The sequence below is a fragment of the Orbicella franksi genome, chromosome 10 (genome assembly GCF_964199315.1).
Source record: "Orbicella franksi chromosome 10, jaOrbFran1.1, whole genome shotgun sequence".
In the NCBI taxonomy this organism is placed as follows: Eukaryota; Metazoa; Cnidaria; class Anthozoa; order Scleractinia; family Merulinidae; genus Orbicella; species Orbicella franksi.
Window position 1 is genome coordinate 25,165,349 of NC_138154.1, and position 20,712 is coordinate 25,186,060.

The window sequence follows — 20,712 nt, forward strand, 5'->3', positions numbered from 1 at the left end:
CTTGCTGCCATTGTTATCAGGTCTTGCTTTACACACACCCAACCACACCTCCCTTCTCTTGCACAGAGCGCTGCAACACTGGCGCCCAGGAAATCACGAAAACAGTGAGCAGCCTTTTTGGCAACTCGCTGAGCAACGTCGTTCCTGGAACCCGGGCGTTTTTTGGTCAGCGGTGACTGACTGAACGTCTGACGCTCTTGACAAAAGCAAAACCCGGAACCAGAAAATCTTGGTTCCAATTTTTTTGTGCGCATGTGTTCATGGTTTGGCGAGTTTTTCGTAGAAATGAAACATGGCCACCTTCACATGCTTCAAATATCTCTGGTTGTGCATAAGAATTGTGCTTGTTTGCAATTGTCCAGTTTGCATAATTTCCAAGGTGTGTAACGGCTTAAATTTTGAAGTTCAGCTGAATGGTCACGTGAACCTTGCGGTATTCTCAGTGCAAGCGCTACATAAAGCCTTGTATGGGATAATACGCGGGGCGAACTATCACGAAGGAAGAGGAGAGCATCGTAATTTTTGGTCACGTCAGAGAGATTGAGGAGGGAAAATCGCAGATTTTGGTCTGAAATAGGGGAAGAATTTCGAGAGGCGGGACGCACACCTTCGGCCAATTTTTCTGGGAATAACCCCACCCCCACCCCCAACCAGGAGGGCTAGGTTGCACAGAAAAATTTTGCTTTTTCAGTAGGCGGGTTTTACACTCATTTGCAGTTCTGGAAAATATGTATATATCTGTCAGTACTGCGCCTAACGAACAAAAAAAATTCTCAAATTTATTTTTTCCACCGGTTTTTTTAAATGTTTGAAAGGAATTGAGAGTATACAAAAAACTCACCGCAGGCCTAGAGTCACCAGAGGAAGCTTTTTTTGACAAGTAATTTTTGAAAGAAAAGTATGATCCCTGGTGGAATGCAAAATGTTTTATTTATTTATTTATTTATTTTTGACACTTAAATCGTGATTCACACTATTTACAAACAATGGTACGACTACTTACACTATTTACAAAAGTATTACAACTACTAAAGTCCATTCCATTACTGAAGTCCATTCCATTACCGACAAAACGTTTTTAAACAATTCAATTACTTACGCACTACTTACACTACTTACAATTCAATGCAATTACAGATGCTACTTACAATAATACAATTTACATAACTTACTCTACAAAACATAAAACTGTTGGAGCGATCTGTGCTCATAGTTCTTAAAAAAAAAAAAAAAAACGTTTAAAACAGATCTAAAATGTAAAATTGTCTCTAAATTTTCGACCGCCTTCTGCGGTCTTCTTAAGAGAGTGATGATTTCGCGCGATTCACAGAATTTTAATAAGCTGGGACGTTATTGTTCGTTGCCCCCTAGGGAGGTAACCAGTGACGCGTAAACCCTTGGGAAGGATGCTCTTTCATGTACGGAGTTTTGACGATTCGAACGCTTGTATTGAGAGGGACGGTGTTGAAGTTTTTCACAGCCACTTAAACTCGACAAACGCCAATATTCAGTTTACAGTAGAGTTGCCTACAACAACTGTGGGCAAGAACAGCATAGCCTTCTTGGATACTAACAACACCGTTAATGAGGATGGTAAGATCGAGGTGGGTGTACACCGCAAGGCCACACATACGAGCAAGTATTTAGACTTCCATTCACACAGCCCAGCGCAAAGCAAGAGAGCTGTCGTTAAGACTCTAATGGACCGAGCTAAATGCATTCCATCAACAACTGCACAAAGACAAAACGAGAAACGACGTGTTATTAATGATCTAAAAGCTGGTGGTTATCCCGAGAGCTTCATCAAGTCAGTTGGTGAATCGAACAGAACAAACACGCAACCACAAGACCCCAGGAGAATCCAAAGGCATATGCGTCGATTCCATATGTGAAAGGAGTGTCGGAACGTGTTCGACGCATTTTGAGCCGCGAAAACATCAGGACAGCTTTCAAACCAGTACAAACATTGGGAAATGTTTTCAAAAAGCCCACAGACCGGCCGACAAAAGAGCAATTAAAAGGCATTGTGTACAAAGTGACCTGTAGGACATGTTCTTTCACGTATGTCGGGGAAAGTAGAAGAAATTGGAAATCTCGGAGGGCCGAACACAAGCCCGGAACCAATGGAAATGTCAAATCCGCAATTAAACAGCATGCGGAACCGGCCACGATATACATCCTATTTACGCCAACATTCTTGAAACAGGTGTGAGCGGCAAGAACAAAAGACTGTTTCTGGAATCCTTGCTCTCTTTCTTAGACAAAAACTCCGTACATGAAAGAGCACCCTTCCCAAGGGTTTACGCGTCACTGGTTGCCTCCCTAGGGGGCAACGAACAATAACGTCCCAGCTTATTAAAATTCTGTGTATCGCGCGAAATCATCACTCCTGAAGAAGACCGCAGAACGCGGTCGAAAATTTAGAGACAAGTTTACTTTTTAGATCTGTTTTAAACTCTACAAAACAATACGATTACTTATTTAACTTACAATCCCACTTCTTACACTACTGCAAAATGTGCCTCTCTGATGCAGTCCGATAACCAGAGAAATACTTGAACACAAACGGTTTATTGTAGGACATCTTCGGTTTAACAAATTGACGTCAGTTTTTCATGCGTCTGCCCTGTTATTGATCATGAATCTCGTTATAACATCGGCAAAGTAGCTGTGGATCCACTAGGCGAGAGCCGAGTGGATCCGAAGATTACTTTGACAATGTTATGACGAAATTCATTATCAATAACAGGGCAGACGCATTAAAAACTGACATCAATTTGTGTTTTACGATAACAAATTGTCAAATTGTCCGCTCCCGCTCGTTGACGCATCGTACAAATTATAAATTCATGTGCATGTCCGCTTATTGACAATAGAAATTAGCCAGTGAGCGCGCGAGAATTTCTGTAGCTATCGTAAAATGTATTGTTGCGTCTAAACTACATTGGAGATTGGTAACGTAAGAACATCTTAAAAACAGTAAGCGTTGAATGTTGTCCTTCAGAGGCATGTTAGATAGTCTCGTGTTCTTTCGAGTTGAGGACTTAAACTACTGTAACATAGCCTGGTCAATGTTCCATGCTTTCGTCGATCTACGGTATCATCAGGGATAGAAAATATTCCCCTGAACAATTATGTCTATAGTAAGGCAGTTGATGAGGTGTGATGTAAACGACAAAAACGTTGGTAGAAAAAAAAAAGAGTGCCAGATGTGATTGGGGCGGATTCATTATAACACACTGACTTGGCCTCGGAATGCCGGAAATCCCATTTCGGAGAACCTCAATTTAAAAAATTTTCCGGGGAGGAATACCCCCGGGCCTCACACAACAGGGGACCACCTTCCGCGGTCCGTATCTCGAACCCTCTTCTTTAAAATCCTGTATCCGCCTTGGTATGTAGGGAACTCAAGGGAAGAGGGTGAAACATTTCAGTCTGAGTCCGAACACTAGATGGGGGGTATAGCTTTTATTAATGCCCTCTATACACCAAATCCTTCACAGGGAAATCGGCATAGATCACCATGGGACAAATTTAACGTGCAGGCGATTTCTTTAAGAAAACTCTTTATTTGGAACCTCACATTTGCGTACAGCTCACATAAAATGGAGGCATACGACTTGCTCGAGATGCGACTTATTTTAGTGTGAAGTTACAGACACTTGTGCTATCATACCAAACTACCGGCAACGCGAAACTAAAACATGATGAGCTAACCGTTTGTAGATTTAGTGTACCTCTTACAGGTATACAAAATTCTTCTTTACCCTACTGACTCAAAAATAAGCAAAATAATTAGAAAAATGATTTCTTATTTCAAAACAGCTTTCTCTTTAGTAATACCACTCGTGTCGACAGTATTGGGACTGGACTCCAGGCTCGGCCGGAATTCCACGCCTGCAAGAAATATTGACACACATGAAAATATACACTCCAAAACTATGAAACTCATAAACCGCAGCAACGAAATGTTGAACGGGATGATTTTAAGCAAAGCTTTAAAAATCATCTCGGGTAAAATGGAGGGTTCGACGATTCTTAACACATTGTTTTCTTGCGGCAACAAGTTGTAGAATTTTGAAAACAACTCGAAAACCGATGACATCGTCGGCCGGAATTTGTTGGAGTAATGCCGATAGTTATCAACTTCAAAGGTGCGGGGGGCGGATTTTGGGAAGGGGAGGGGGCTGGATTGGGTGGCTAGCCACCCCCTCTTTGGAGGAGCAGAAAATAAAATAATTGAAACAATTGTGGGAAGAAAAAAGACAAACACTTTGGACAGGTTCCTTATCGTAATTTTTACTTTGTGGTATTGCTAGTATTTCTGGTGTAACAGTTTTCATTTAGGTTCCAGTTCTCAAATTTCCAGATTTTGGGGGTATGTCCCATTGATTCTACTACCCCAAGATACCAACCACCCTCCCCCTTAAAAGATCCTGAATCCCCCCCTAAGGTGTTAGTGCAAGCCTCCTTTCAATTTGAAGGAAACATTGACGAACACTTGATAAAAGAACCACTTTAAGTGTCAAAATTTTTAACGCTGCTGTTTTTATTGGAAACACTATAAATTGAGACACAAATAATGGAAATATAATTCAGTTTTAAAAAAACATCAATTGGTTAGAGGCTGGCCAGGGCGATATTTACAGGACGTGGCAAGACACTTGACTCTCACTGTGCCTGTGTAGGGATGGGTATATGTACCCTTGAAATTAATGTTTGGGGCTGACCCTGCGATGGACTAGCATCCCATCCTGGGGAACTTAGGAGTATACTCTTGGTCGCTTCATACATCAACAACCAGGATAAGCTACGGCGGTATGGCCCATTTAACCAAGTTCTTTAAAATCTTTTTTCAAGCATCCACTGCGGTGTAAATCGCGAACAAAACTTCCTCACCTGATGTAGCGACATCTATGCTCCCAAAGGCGCTTGTCAGCATCATTCAGGTCTGTCACAGACTTGTTGCTCCAGAGTCTCTCACCCACAGCAAGGGCACGAGGCCTGAAACGATCAGAAGGAAAGAATAATTACCAGAAGTGATGATCTTTCAAGTGTCTCTAGTGATCTTAACAAGATATAGTGGTTTTTGCACAATTCCTTGTTAACGTGATTGCACGGAAAACACAGGACAAAGTCCTTTTAAAAAAGCAGTGGTTGGCCCTCAGTTCAGGTCAGGAGAGTATCCTAGCTTGATGCACAGCAAAAATACAGAGAGAAAAAGAAAGAAAAAACAAACATTATCGTGCATCAAGTACAGCAAATATTTGGATCTTTACCATCAGTGGACAGAGCAATATATTGTGGTACTAAGTACTAAATGTTTACAAAGATATCAACAAAGCTGTAACACTTGAGACAGCAGGCCAAATTGTCTGCTGAAGGAAGACGTTAAATCAAGAAAGGTTACGGAATAAAAATAATAAGGAATGAAAAACACAGGCCTACCAAGTCCTGGGGAGCACATTGGTAGCATCTACAAATTCTCCCCACATACAGCCGGTTCCACCCATCACCAGTTCCTTCTGTTTGTCAGTTCCTGCGAAAAAGGAAAAAAAAAATCAGCTTTACTCCCTCACCCTTCACGCCACAACAAGAGGGCTTGCTTGCTTGCACATTGCTGTTGATAGGTTTCTCACACAAGAGAAAAACCAAACATCTACTATTTAATCTTTCTAGCCTCCGTAACCGTTTTACTAGATCCAGAGCCTTTGTTTGAAACCGTGCCTCGTTCGATTGCCTTGCAGCCTATGTTGACCACCACTGTAAGCTACTGAACAACTAAGTCCTGCGAGCTGTAGAAAACATTGATTCATATCTTTTAGTTTGTACTACCAAATAAAAAACTAAGGGATAAATAACGACAAAAAAGTTATACCATGTACCTACAAAATCTTGCGGATCACATTGGTAATACTGCAGACACAAAAAGAGCAAAAAACTATTACAATAACTAAAAAAGGAAAACTAATTTACAACTGAACAAGTGAATAATGTAAACAAATTGAAATTAATTGCGAAGCTTAATGCCTTAACAAAGTCCCAGCTGCAATACTTGCGAGAACAAACTAGTGACAACTGACTATAAACAATATTTGGTTTCTTTTTCCCGGCTTATATGGGCGAATTCAATGGTGTGGGTAGCCCCCAAGGAGGTTTTTCTCCCCCTCAAGGGAGCTCTTAGTCACTTCTTCCTTCGGAAACTAGGATAAGCTACAGCTGAATGGGACACTTTGAACACATGATCGGCACAACACGGTCTCTTGCTCTATAGATAAACTAAGTCAACTTTTTAAAGTATTATTATCGTCTTTCCGCGTTCTCAGTGAAGCGTGTAAGGTACGTCTCTGGTAAGAATGATGGTGTACAATACAGTGGTGATACAATGCAATACAGTGATGGTGAGGTGTACAGTACTGTAACACAGTACAGTAAGTACAAAGAAGCCCTGTTGACTCATTATGACTCTTAATCATGGCTATAATGTGTTTTAAAACAGCTAAAAGACAAGGTGTTTATAACTATACTGTATCACATCATCTACCTTGTGCCAGTCAATTCCGTAGGAAATGTAGTTCAGATACCAACAAGACGAGAGAATGGCTTTTAAACCCAGGCCTGTCACTTTTGCTATCTCATTTTTCCATGGACTTTTCCACACATTGACGACAGTGTCGGGCAGAACCTCCACACCATTATCAACCACTTCCTGCCAGATGATATACTCCTTGTCAAGACTGCCGACTATCTTCAAAAGTCTGAAAACAAATAAGTTTTGCAACATGACCTGCAGTAGGCCACCAGTCAAAGTTCGGACATTAGACTATAAAAATTGGGCGAAGAGGTGCAGAACAGTTTATGTTTCCATTCGAGCCCACCCTAGCTTGTTCTCGTTACAAGCCAGTCACATGTTGCATTGTGCAGACACTCAAGATTTTCATTTTAGCCAGCATCAATTTTTACATAGTTGTCACAAAACTGTTGACAAGAAAATAAATTTAGCTTTTCAAAACAAATTGGGGCAATCTTTTTCAAGAAAAAAATTAAAACTTTAAGAGTACATTGAGTTTAAAATATTTTTAAAAGCGTAATTATTCTCAAAAACGATTACAGATGCCACTACGTATCCCAATAATCAAAACTAACCCAATATGATGTAATTACTAACTTCTTTCAACAGTCAATGAACACAAAAAACGTTTCTTACTACAGTCGAGCCCCTACCCAGTGGCCACCTATGAAACAGTCACACCTATTAGGTGCAGTAGACGGCCAGTAATCAAAGTCCCAGTGATGGTTTTCCTATTGTTTTTACTTCTATTAATCATAACAATTACAATTTTCTCAAATATGATTGGTGTATAAACTGCTGTATTTTGCTCTAATTAGTGTGCCAAGTTGTAATCACACAGTTGGCTGTAATTGGAAAACCTGCAATCAGACAGTTACATGAGCCAATCATTTTAAGTCCTCTCCACTAAATCCACCAATTACAACATTGATTACAGTCCATATTAATACAAAGTAACCAATTCAAGAGACTGACTTTGTAACATTGTGGAGGTTTAGTCTGCAGTGACAGTTTTGAAAGAAACTTAACAGCCATTTTGCAAGCTATTCTTCATATTTTTAATTATGATATTTAAAAATCACTATTAAAAGCTCTGACTTTTTAAATTGAAACTTTTACTTCTCTGGGAAATTGTAATGGTTATGATTAATTGGCAACAGGATATCACTCCATTGAATTCAGTCTGTAACCATATTCGTGATTAACAATGCAGACTCACACTTTGCAGTTGTCTGATTTTGTTAATCACTCGTATGATTACAGACCAAATTGGACTCCACTCAGTCCTATTATCATTATTAAGCGGCCAGCCTCCTGTAAGTGGCCACTATCCAAAGGGCCGTAATTTTCTGTTGTCTCATAATTAATCAGAATCTGTAACAAACAAACACAGACCAAACTGGTTGAAAGTTCTTAAACCAAAGATAATTTAATCCACAACATAATTATAAACCAGCCAGCTCTTACTTCTGTTCATAGTACTGCTCCAGTAATGAGTAATTGGTGCCATATCCCATTTTCGTCATAAACTCGGTTATACCTGGGTTACTTTGCCTACAACAAGAATCATCAAAGAATTGCTGCCTGTTCATGTACATACCGTAAATCCTTGAATTAGTGCAGGCTTCCACTCACAAATGTTTCAATACACAAAAACAATCATATCTAGCAACAAGTTGGGGAATTTTAAATAAGCCTCGCCCCCTCAATTAAGTGCCTCCCTCAAATAAGTGCCCCTGTCTATTCCTAAATTTGAAATAAGTGCCCCAAGTGCTAATTTGAAGATTTATAGTATACATAATTCAAAAGAATTTAGAACTCTTTAGTAACCTGTTCCATCTCAAGACAAACAGCTTCATAAACTTGTCAGCGTACAACCAAAAATGCAATAAGCTCAGCAAAACATTATTATTTTTATACTCTTGTCGCAGATTCAAGTGTTAACAATACATCTCTTCCTGAGAGGGTCATTTGCCATCTCAAATAATCACCTAGAAAATTAAACTGATCCATATTCTAATAATTAACAATAATGTCAGAAGGATAAACTCACCAACAGTTGAAGGGTACTTCATCACCCCCCAAGTGAACATATTTGTCTGGGAACCTCTCGGCAACCTCCTTAAAGAAATCAGTCAGAAATTCATAATTGGATTCTATGGTTGGGTTGATAGGTCCGAGACTCCTGCAAACACACAAAAGTAATGCTTTAGACACTTAGCCTCTCTAGTGAGACACACAGTACTTTGTTTAAATGGTTGTCGTAGTGCATTGACAATGATTTAGTTATTAATTTTATTATCATGCAACTGTGCTAACTTTTCTTATTACAAATTTGTTTATAAAAGAACCTGTCTTCACTTTTTTCTTAGACCAATTTTCATTTGATCAAGTGTGGAAAAGTAATTGGTTTGCATTACTTTGCAACATGATTGGTTTAAAATATCTCGCATCACTTTTTCATGCAATCAGAAGTAAAACCAGAACCAATATTGTGACTTCTTCATGCACGCACCTTTTCCTACAGCGCGCTTTGCATCACTTAGCTACATGTAATTTACTTCAAGTTTGGATTGGCTCACTAGATTGTCTATGTCCTTTGTGATTGGCTAGAATGATTACACTGGTTATTGTTTTAAGACACTCCATTTAAAACCCCTATATTAAATATAACACACTAGTATATAATTTACATGCGAGTTATAGTTGTTTATTTATTAATACTTACCCTGTTGGTTTTCCATGGGAGTAACAAGGAGTCAACAGATTAGTAATACTGCGCCATGAAAAGGTGTGGCCCTAAAACATGTCACATGACAACATTTGAAAACTGATTAACTTTCAACAACAAAAACTAAGAAACTACAGTTTAAGGTTTAATTGAATTAAAAACGCTTCCGCCCTAAAGCTCACAACACCACTGACAGAAATAATTTGCCAGATGTAATTAAGATGGATTCCGCTCAAAGTTCGAGCAATAAGTGCAAAACTTATTCACTTAAAATCTACTCACAGCACGGTAATTTTTTGAATACTATTTAAAACATATCACTTTAACTAATTTCCCTAAGTGACCCCGTGATTAAATTCTCAAGCATTCTTGAAAAAATTAATGTCAAACCTCGTAAGAATGCTTAATGCATATGCTATTGTGTTTTCAACTAACGCGAAACGTCCGTTTTCATTGAAATATGGATAACTTCAAGTTCAATTTTATCTTGCAGAGTCAGCTTGAGAGCTTACGCCTCGATAAGTTCTTCTTACCTTTATTCAAAATACTACCATGCTATGAGGTTTTTTTAATAACTTTATTTTTGCCATAATTACTTGAATGGTCTGTGGAAATCATCTTGATTCAAACTTAGAAATTAAATGAGGCAGCATTTCACTTAAAACAAACCTTATACAATTGACTTAACAACAATGAACATCAAACTTTTCTGTTTCTCACTGAATTATAGATGAGTCAGAATAACTTACAGGTGTGTCAAATTCAGGGATCACTCGTATTCCTCTCAGTCTTGCATACTCCAGAATCTTTTCCACATCATCTTGAGTGTAAATGTGTGTTTTGTTATTAAATGCACCCTAAAAATTAATCACGAGCAGATGTCAGCGAAACAAAAATTATGTTCAGTTTGTTTCCCCTCAGAATCAGATGTAACAATGGTTTTGCTAATGGGGACCCTAAATGAACAATACTCAAGAGGCCATTGCAGGCACAATAATTATTACAGTGTATATGCATACTCTTTAGGTCGTGGATTTTTCCCCTGCTGAGCTTGCAAAAGAGGTGAGAAATGAGGTTCTAACACTCTGAAGTGGGTGCTGGGCCCGAGTTAGGGTATCAGATGTCGTGCTAGGTCTCGTGACTCAGATTTTCTGTTTCTTGCCATACGAGCAACAGCTTTTCCTGCCCACCCTGCCCTTTGCCAGTCTGCGCTTGTCTGCTACGTTCTCTCTCTCAAGTGTTGTTCATTGAACAAGACAATGAACCTTTATCCATAAGTAATTAGGTACAAAATATAAAATTATTGATTCTGATACATACCTCATCACTCAACTGTGGGAAAGTTTTACTGACAAATGGGAAGGAATTATCATCCACAACATGCCAGTGAAGAACGTTAAACTTGCTGTACGACATGGCATCCTATTGCACAAAACACACAGCCATACATAATATGTAACAGAAGCTGACTATATAAATCAACAAACTCATTGGGTTTACAAAAAATAATAGGATTATCTGTTTCAGGGGCAAACAGTTATATTTAGACATTATTTTCTTCTATATTTGTGATTGAGGCCTTTCTTACGATGGAACAATTCAAGAATTTTGGTCCTCTGTATTTCTGTACTAGAATGCATCCTTATTATGACTTAGGGCCTTGATCCCGAGGAAGGGGGGTGCGGGGCAGGAGATAAGCCACCTCATGATATATACTAGAAAATAATGTCATTCATAGTGAAAATTCTGATTTTCTTCTATTATTAATTTGTAATTAGCCAGCCAAATTTTCACAAGCTCTAGATGTCTTACAGGTTTGCAATAAATGCCACCATCATGCACTCATGACTGAGAAATCTCACCAATCCTGGAATATTTACCAGATCTAGACTCCTCTACAGGTGCTTTATGATTATGCAGTACTTACGTTCAGGTTTTACGTACCAAGAACTGAAGAATTACTGACACATTTAAATAGTGCCTAGAGGTATCAATCATAAATCCTCTGTGATGAAAACGAGGGTAGTCATCAATGTGAGTCCCATTGGCAAAATACTGCAGTCAAAATGAATTACACAGTACAGTTCACTTGTAATCGTCTCTAGTAAATCATGATAAACTGCTTGCGTATGGATATTTATTTAACTTCTATATGTCAGTGGTTAAAGTGTTTTGAATTACGACATAATCAGAAAATATGAAGGAATGAACAAGTGAGTGAGTGTGTGAGTGAGTGAGTGAGTGAGTGAGTGAGTGAGTGAGTGAGTGAGTGAGTGAGTGAGTGAGTGAGTGAGTGAGTGAGTGAGTGAGTGAGTGAGTGAGTGAGTGAGTGAGTGAGTGAGTGAGTGAGTGAGTGAGTGAGTGAGTGAGTGAGTGAGTGAGTGAGTGAGTGAGTGAGTGAGTGAGTGAGTGAGTGAGTGAGTGAGTGAGTGAGTGAGTGAGTGAGTGAGTGAGTGAGTGAGTGAGTGAGTGAATGAATGAGAACTGGCAGCATGACACATCTACATGTACATTGTGTACAGAGTGCTTCCAAAGTGTACAGAGTGTTTCCATTGCATAATATTTGTCCACTGCTTCTGGACTCAATTGGAATAAAGAAGGGTTTGTTTTTCAGAAGGAAGGTTAACCAAGAACCTGGAGAAAAAGTCTTGGAGCAACAACAACAAACTCAATCAACAGACGACACCTAGTCTGGTATTTAAAAGGTCCATGGATGTCACATTTGTATTGATGGGAGGTGAGTGATTGAATTGGCAACAAGCATGATCATGCTTCAAGTGCCACACATGTCATGCATGCTCTTCTACATGTAGATACAATAATTTACAATTATAATGTATTAAATCTTTTTACTTACAAACCCATCAGGATCCTGGTGAACAATCTGACTGAATGATTCAAGGCCTAAAAAAAATATAAACCATGAATGAAAATCCATATATACCTGACCCCTGTCCAGGTCCTTTAGTCAATAAGTGAAAAGGATAAATATCATTAATAGGCAGTTTGATAACAACGACTGCAAGAAATGTGCTGAACAAAATGTTAAAGGACCAGCAAATTATACCTGCGTCTAGGTGGGTTGGAAACAATTTAAATCAAACTGAGAAAAATAACATCAGACCTACAACTAGCCTGCAAGCAGGCTCTTCATGTGGCAGGAAAGGAGAGTTCCTTTCCTGCTTTCTTCCCCCATGAACAGCCCGGTCACAGGCTATCCTACATCTGAAATATGTTACAGTACACCATATTGTTCCTATTAAGATGTACCACATCATCTAAATGTACAAATTATGCTCCAGCCCTCTCCCCCACTGTCAAGCCACCCCAGCCACCAACACCAAACTGACTGCAATAAGGGTTTTGCAGTGTAGCCAAATACAGACTAAAAATCACAAAATAATGTGTTGTTTCAAATGACTACAGGCACTAAATAATACAGCACTGGTTATGGGTTTGGGACAGCATTTGCCAATCTGTTACTCTCATCATATCACTGTTAGTGTATATCCAGAATGACAGTTACACTGTAAAAGACAGCTGGCAGTCGCCAGAGTTGTCACTGAAGTAGGTTGCTTTATTGTTGGAGTAGACCTGTACAGCTGATTTTGACTTTATTTTTTCTTAACCTTTTCTAAAGTTAATTCAGACAAATGCTATAGCCCAGGCTTTTAGCCAGGATGTGAAAAGTGGGCGTCCAAAATGTGCTTGCCATAGGGCCTGCTCAAATGAGCAATTAGTGAGGCAACATATGGAAAATAAGACAATTTTCTTAAAAAGGGACGCCTAGACAGCCATCTGACTAAAAGCCAGATGATTTTGCCAGCAGCTGGATTAAGTTTTGACAACCAAGAGTTACCTGTAAATTGTCCTGGGGGACGAAGAGAACCGTATATAAAAAGTATAGGGCTGCTTGTCATACCTTTTAGGGGTGAAAAATGCGGTTTTGGTATCTCTTGAGGTGTTAAGCCTCAAAAGGTCTACAGTGGGTGCTTTTGCAGTACATTTTAGCATATTGGGCCAAGAAAATATAACAGGAGATAATGTGTTGTTTTAGAATTGGTACTTCTTACGAGTGAAAAACATTTCAAGCCACACCCACTAAAGAGGATCTTGGTACCTATCCCAATGGGCTTTTTTTCAAAAGTTCCGACGAGCACTCTCATCCTTTTTATATATGGGAGTCGCCCTTGGTAAATTGTCTCCACTCTGACTACTCACCACGGAGTGCTCCCCACACAGTGTATGCCACAAGGGTAGACGTCGGAGTCAGAACATCCAGCTTATCTAAAACGGAATCGTTGCATCAGATCAATTTTACTAGTCCTTTTCAATAAGAAGAGACATGGAATTTTAACACCATATAATTGCTTGGTTGAGATATGTTCGCAAGTGAAATATGTGTATTTAAAACACATACATGCCAAGTGGTATTAAACAATTTGTGTATCAGGATTTGATGATTAATAATGGTAATAGGACTGAGTGGAGTCCAATTTGGTCTGTAATCATATGAATGATTAACAAAATCGGACGACGACGAAGCGAGAGTCCGATTTGTTAATCACGAGTATGATTACAGACTGAATTGGACAACACGATTTCCTGTTACCAATTAATCATAACCACTACAATTTCCCACAATTTGAAAAATAGCTTTCAATAGTCATTTGTGGATATCATAATTAAGACTATGGGACTGGCTTGCAAAATGGCTGTCAAGTTTCTTTCAAAACAGTCACCGGAAACTAAACTCCACAATTTTACAAAGTCCGTCTCTTGAATTGCCTACTATAGTGACTGTAATCAATGTTGTGATTGGTTGATTTAGTAGAGAGGACTTAAAATGATTGGCTCATGTAACTGTCTGATTACAGGTTTTCCGATTACAACTGTCCAATTACACTGTCCAATTACAACTTTGCAGATTAATTAGAGCAAAATACACCAGTTTATCAACCAATCACATTTGAGGAAATTGTAACTGTCATGATTAATAATGGTACTAGGACTGAGTGGAGTCCAATTCAGTCTGTAATCATATGAGTGATTAACAAAATCGGACGACTGCGAAGCAGGAGTCCGATTTGTTAATTACAAGTATGATTACAGACTGAATTGGACAACGCAAAGCCCTGTTACCAATTAATCAAAACTATGACAAAATTTGAGAAACGAACAAACCATCGATTGAGCGCTGAACGATTAAATGTTGTTATGAATGCTGAAAAACGCAGCAGTTTACTCAACAAAGTGCACCGCAACAGCGCGCACAAAATGACACGTACTGTCCAATTACAAGCATGACGCGTACATTGTCCAATTAATGCTCAAATCGGGCTGCTGATCATAGCCAATCACATTCAAGAATTTTGTTATAGTTTTGATTAGGACAGATTCCGCTCAAAGTTTGAGCAACAAGTGCAAAAATTATTTACTAAAAATCTACTCATAGCACAGTAACCTTTCGAATACTATTTAAAACAACTCACTTTAGTTCATTTCTCTGAATGATCCTGTGATTAAATTCTCAAGCGTTCTCAAGAAAGTTAATGTCCAACCTTGTAAGAATGCTTAAAGCGTGTGTTACTGTGTTTTTAACTAATGCAAAACTCTCTTGTGGGGTCAGCTTCAGAGCTCAAGTCTCGATAAGTTCTTCTGAACTGTATTCAAAATATTATCACATCATAGGGTTTCTTTGGTAACTTAATTTTTACCATTATTGCTCGAATGTTCTGTGGAAATCATCTTCATCATCTGTCAATATTTTACTAAACATTAATGATTGCTCTGGAAATTAAGCAGTGATAAAAACTACATCTCTACATCTCTCGATGAACTTGTTGTTTGTTGAAAAAACATAGTTACAAAAAATGCAGAGAATCAATGGAATAACATAAAACAACACAATAACCACTTGCAATGATGTGCTAATGAAGGCATGACATATCTTAAGTTACAGTCACGTCAGAAACACAAATATGCCCATGATGTGTTTTCAGTAGAATCCCAGTAACTTTACATGCTTCAGGACTGCAAAGTCTGTTCACGAGGTTGGACTGTATGTTTAAATGGCTTTCTTATGTAGTTCCTGTATTTCGGTTTTGTTAAATTTGTTCAAGATATTCTAGCCACCTTTTCACATCATTAGATACGTAGAGCTAGAATAACCAGATGGTCATCATCAACCAGATTCCCATGGGTCGGTACATTTCGCTGACCCCTAGTCCATGGACTACCCCAATGGACCTGGTCCATGGATTACTTGAATGGACTACCCATGGACTACCCTAAATGGACCACCCTTAAATTTGTGGCAAACATAAATTTAACAAAGCTAGAACCCAAACAAAAGATGCGATCAATCGACAAACACTTTACAGAACACTTACGATTTAACAGATTCAATGATCCTGAACAAAATCAAATCAGAACAGTTGCCATTTAATTCTCAAACGATTCCTACCTTAACATCTGGACCTTTGTCATGAAATATTGGATTCAAGCGAGTTTTCCCTTTGTTACCTACATGATAAGACACGACATTCACCTAATCCCGTACACCCATACACCTCCATCTTGCATTTCTACCCCAGGCAAAATCAGTGTAGCTAGCAGGCACAGTAGTCGCCCACGAGTCGCTCACAGTCACTCACAATATGAAAAGGATGCTAGATGGTAAGTGGAAATTTGGCATACATAATCACATTCATCTCTGACTTGTGAGCCACTTCTTTATGCCATAACAGGGAACAAGAAAAGCAACTCATTTCCTTTATTTTGGTTGTAATATTTTGTGACAAAGGTCCAGTTGGGGATTAAATCTGTTAGATCACAAATGTTCCGCAATTGTGTTTGTCGATCGATCACATCTTTTGTTCGGGTTCTAGCATCGTTCAATTTATGTTTACCACAAATTTCAGGGTGGTCCATTTAGGGTAGTCCATGGGTAGTCCATTCAAGTAGTCCATGGACCAGGTCCATCGGGGTAGTCCATGGACTAGGGGTCAGCGAAATGTACCAACCCGATTCTCGTACCCTTAAAAAAGTCATCCAAAAATACAACTTGGTGGCTCTCCACAATAATCTTTCCCAACTGAACACAACTGTAGAACATCATGACTGTTGTGACTTTGACTATTGTAAATTCTTTATTTTTGACTAAATTGACAAATCCCCCAACACATGGGGGGACCTACAACCTATAAAATGACCCTCTCAAACTCATTAAAAATTCATCAAGATAAAACAAAAATCGCAACCGTGAAATAGGGTTGGATACCCGGTCTTGATTAGCATAGATTTTGACCATTTTACCTCTCCCTTCTATTCCTTAGTGTTTGTTTTGACCAGACACAGTGTTTCATCGGCTATCCAAACACCTGAAATTTTGTCAAAATTACTCTGCTGTGCGTCATATTTTCAACTCTCTTCTTGGTGATGAAACACTGTCCAAAGGTGGATCTTGGGGAGGCGGGGTGCAGGGGGTACACCCCCCTGAGATGAAGCCTTCTTCTTTGTATTCACTTGTAAAATTCATTTATCCCACCAGCCAGTTTTGCCATTCCTAAGTGATGCACCCCCTCCCAAGAGAAATCCTGGATCCACCCCTACCGTCTCTCATGCTTGATATATTACATCAAATACCCAGTGGGGGGGGGGGGGGGGGGGTGAGTAGACCTGAAATAGCTCCTATTGCAGTTGAACCTGTGGTCAAATATTCCTTTGTTTAAAAGGCATACAGACAAGGTGAACAGGTCAATACAAAGTAAAATTGACCCTTTTGCCTCATTTGTATGTCAAGCTGCTGATAACTTCAATAACAGCTATTGACAGAACCATAACTTTAATTGATTTATATTGTAAACCTGCCCATTAGTTATTGACTTCAGTGCTTGCAATTGCAAACCCAAGTGGAAATTATCCATGATTGATAGAGATCACATAACCTAAATGCAATATTTATGAAAAATACAGGTAAAACAATTTAACAGGTTTTACACCTGCTGAAGTATATACAACCACAAAATTATTAGTCTCTAAAATCTGGATCGCTCAAGAAGGACGCGAATTCAAAGGAGAGATCACGCAAATAAACACACGCAAATTAAACACTGAAACCGAGGATAAAAATTACAATAAAATAAATCCGAAAACGTGAGGGTTCTATAAACTTTATATGATTTATCCATGGTGACGACAAACCAGCTGGTTTAGATACAAATTTTAGAAGATTCTAAATTCAGAAGATAAAACGCCTTAAAAACTATAAAATTGAACAAAAATTATTAAAGTAAGCTTAAGCTTGAAGAACTGTGGTGACTTGTGACATTTTAATTTAATTTGCAAATTCATTTTAATTTGTCGCCATTTAACAATGAGTGCATTATAGGCAAGGACAAGTCTTGTGTGTAAACCAGCCATAAATCTTGCAAATACGCCAAGCTTGATTTGGAACTAGAAAATTACCAACGAAAATTAGCAAAGAAAGCATCATTTGCCTGGCATTCAAATATAGTCGAGACTGACAGAAAGAAACTTTATAAGCTTACTTACAAGACTCATCTGACTCCAGCGTAAGTTTCTCGTATTTGTCTATCACTTTTATAGAGAGCTGTGTGATTTCCGACAAGTTTTTCTTCGACTCGCCCACGTTGTCTGGAAAAGTTAATCGTTTGTACCGTTGAATGGCTTCCTCGAGTACATCGCAGCTCTGACCAGTTATATCAAATTTGAAATTCTGCGGTGTCAACTTGAACACGGCGCCAGTTTGTGACTCTATTTGCGGTTTCGGCCACACAGAACCTTTCACATAGTCTTCCACCTGAAGTTCATGTAATTCCCATCCAAGTCCAAGACCTAAAGGATCAGAAAGTTTTGGGACTCTGTGGAAAGAAGAAGACGCGAGGGCAACAAGCAAAAGAACAAGAAATACACGAAGCATCATGGAAGTTGTCGATCTCTCCGACTACTTGAAGCTTCTTGTTTTCCGCCTCTTCTCGGATCATGTGATTATCACAAGTGGTGAGCTGTTGTGTGACAACCCGTCACGACTATATTACGTAATTACGCGGTGAAGAAGAAAATGGGCAATTTTCTGGCTAATGAATGTTTTTGTTTTTTGTTTTTTTTTTTCTTGTAGACCTTTGCAAGAGTTTTTTGAAAGTAGAAAATCAAAGTATTGATCGTAGAAAGCGCTTGCTAATCACATTTTCTCTTTTAATTTCGCGGACAAACTCTGATTAGGGACGGACCATTAGAAAAGTGATGAGGAGGGAAAAACAAAACAAAACAAAAAAAAAACATGCAAGGGAGCGTGAAGAAAAAAAATCCTGCAGAGCGAAATTCCACTGTCGGGCATACAAACTTTACCCGCCTGATGGATACCTTCGCAGCCACTTAATACTGCAGTTTTAATTTCTTGGTCCTGATGGAATCCCCATTCACCTGGTTTTCTCTACAGTTAGGAAAACAGATATTTTTCCCTTTCATGGTTGATACATTTTGTACACCGTAACCTCATCATTGACACTGGCACCCAAACATCCTTGCAGAAAAACCCTGATGGATTAACCATGGCTTAAAATCTAAAAAAAAAATAAAAAAAAATAAAAGACATGTGCTATAAAGAGCCATCCTGCTTGATTCGTTTGCAATTAAGCAAGCACATACCGTGTTTTGAAAGCCTTGACATATAGGAGTGATTTTCACAACTGACATGTGTGAAAAACGATTGTGGACAAAGATGTGCACAAACACGACGCACCGTAACACCTCCCCCAAGGTGGCCGCTAAGATCAACGTTAGACAAACATCGTAATCAAAGATAATCATGGAGAAGTTAACACAACTGATGCGTTTAGTACGGGCTGTTTCAATTTGAAGTTTTGACAAAGTAAACGATACATTATCATTCAAGTCTAATCGCTACATTAAATTTATCGGCTGAAAATCGTGGAAAACGCACCAAAAAAGCTTCAATTTTGCAAAATTCTCTCTCTCTCCTGCCCCCACCCCCAAGCGCAATAGGCCCTTTGGCCCCATATTTTGTTACTGGACTGCCACTCACAGAATCCTAGCTAAAACCTTGATTCACTGCATGCAAGAATGAATTTCATTGCTAGTAATAATCATGGATTAGCTGAGTGCGCTCGAGTCAATACTGTTAAAAGCATGGGATAATTCTTGGATAATTTTATTGTCACACCACGTTCCTGGTTTTGACATTTGCTGTGTGTAATTTTGGCAAGTATAATCCACCATGCTCTGAACATAATGTTCTGGACTCAATTCCAGCCATGCGAATTTGGAAGTGCAAATCTGCAGTTTTATAGAACTGATGTGAAAAAGACTTAAAAGAAAAAAAAGAGAAAAAACAATCACCACTGCCGGTGCCACGAACATCATACGGAATCTAAGGTTTAAATTTGGAAGTCTTTCACTTAGGCAACCCCAGACTAAGTCTCCATTGACATCTCCAGGAAACAAACCTCCTCTTAAACAATTATTGCAATAATTTCCAGAATACATCTAATATTTGCATGGAATCTATCACTCACTAATACAACTCTTAAAGCCCAAGTTATGTTTGTTGATTTTCATGACGAAAACATATTTTGAATAATAGCGATCACTTCTACATCAAAACGACACTTAATTGTAATTCTTACACAAATTCATGATAAATGAGGTGTTTGGACACTGTTCATAAACCGGATTGTTAAATAAGCACACACACAAGAACAGCTTTCAAGTCGACATTGCTTATTTACAGTTGTATAACTGAAGGACCAAAATATTTAAAAAAATATCAACAAAAAGAACTCGACCTGATGTGTGAAACTGATAAAAAAACAAGAAACTATATTACTTATTTGCCGCGAGACAAAATACCCAACAGATGTAGGGAATGCACCTTACCGGAACTTAGTCTCGTGACCGAAAGTCAGTTTCGTAAGTTTGGTTAGTTTCGTGACAATCGGGTACGGGGTCCCGGGGTGTGGAAAACACGGGATCTGGTGGAAAACACGGGGTCTGGTGGAAAACACGGGATCTGGTGGAAAACACGGGGTCTGGTGGAAAACACGGAGTATGGTGGAAAACACGGGGTCTAAGTGAAAAACACGGGAGAACCTTTTTTTTTTTTCGCCAAAATAGTAAAAATGAGAAGTCGAAATTTTGTTTCTTTAAATTGCAATGAAAATTCAGCATCTCGGCGTGAAACGCGTTTCTCAAACATTTCGTGAGAAAGAAAACCACTGAAGAGCCAACGTGCCCTGCAGTGGTTTTCTCTTGCATGGGGCGTCAATTTTATTTTTTGCAGTAACTTGCGGGGATTTGTTTACCTTTATAAAAGCAATATTGAAATAATAAAGTTTTTTTGCTTAGTATCGAATTAAAAGCCGACTAC

General features: G+C 38.8%; 1 protein-coding gene across 1 annotated transcript; it reads right to left on the reverse strand.

Moving 5' to 3' along the window:
* Nucleotides 1-3,549: 3,549 nt before the first annotated feature.
* LOC145499362 (beta-hexosaminidase subunit beta-like) lies at nt 3,550-18,299 on the reverse strand. Its single transcript, XM_081478883.1, has 14 exons — nt 17,859-18,299; nt 13,524-13,589; nt 12,160-12,206; nt 11,247-11,357; nt 10,623-10,724; nt 10,052-10,159; nt 9,300-9,370; nt 8,625-8,756; nt 8,039-8,125; nt 6,545-6,758; nt 5,886-5,916; nt 5,449-5,539; nt 4,900-5,004; nt 3,550-3,897 (listed from the first exon to the last, which is right to left on the reverse strand). Exons 1-14 carry the CDS (start codon nt 18,247-18,249, stop codon nt 3,834-3,836), a joined length of 1,620 nt encoding a protein of 539 aa, XP_081335009.1. The 5' UTR covers nt 18,250-18,299; the 3' UTR covers nt 3,550-3,833.
* Between the last annotated feature and the right edge of the window lie 2,413 nt (nt 18,300-20,712).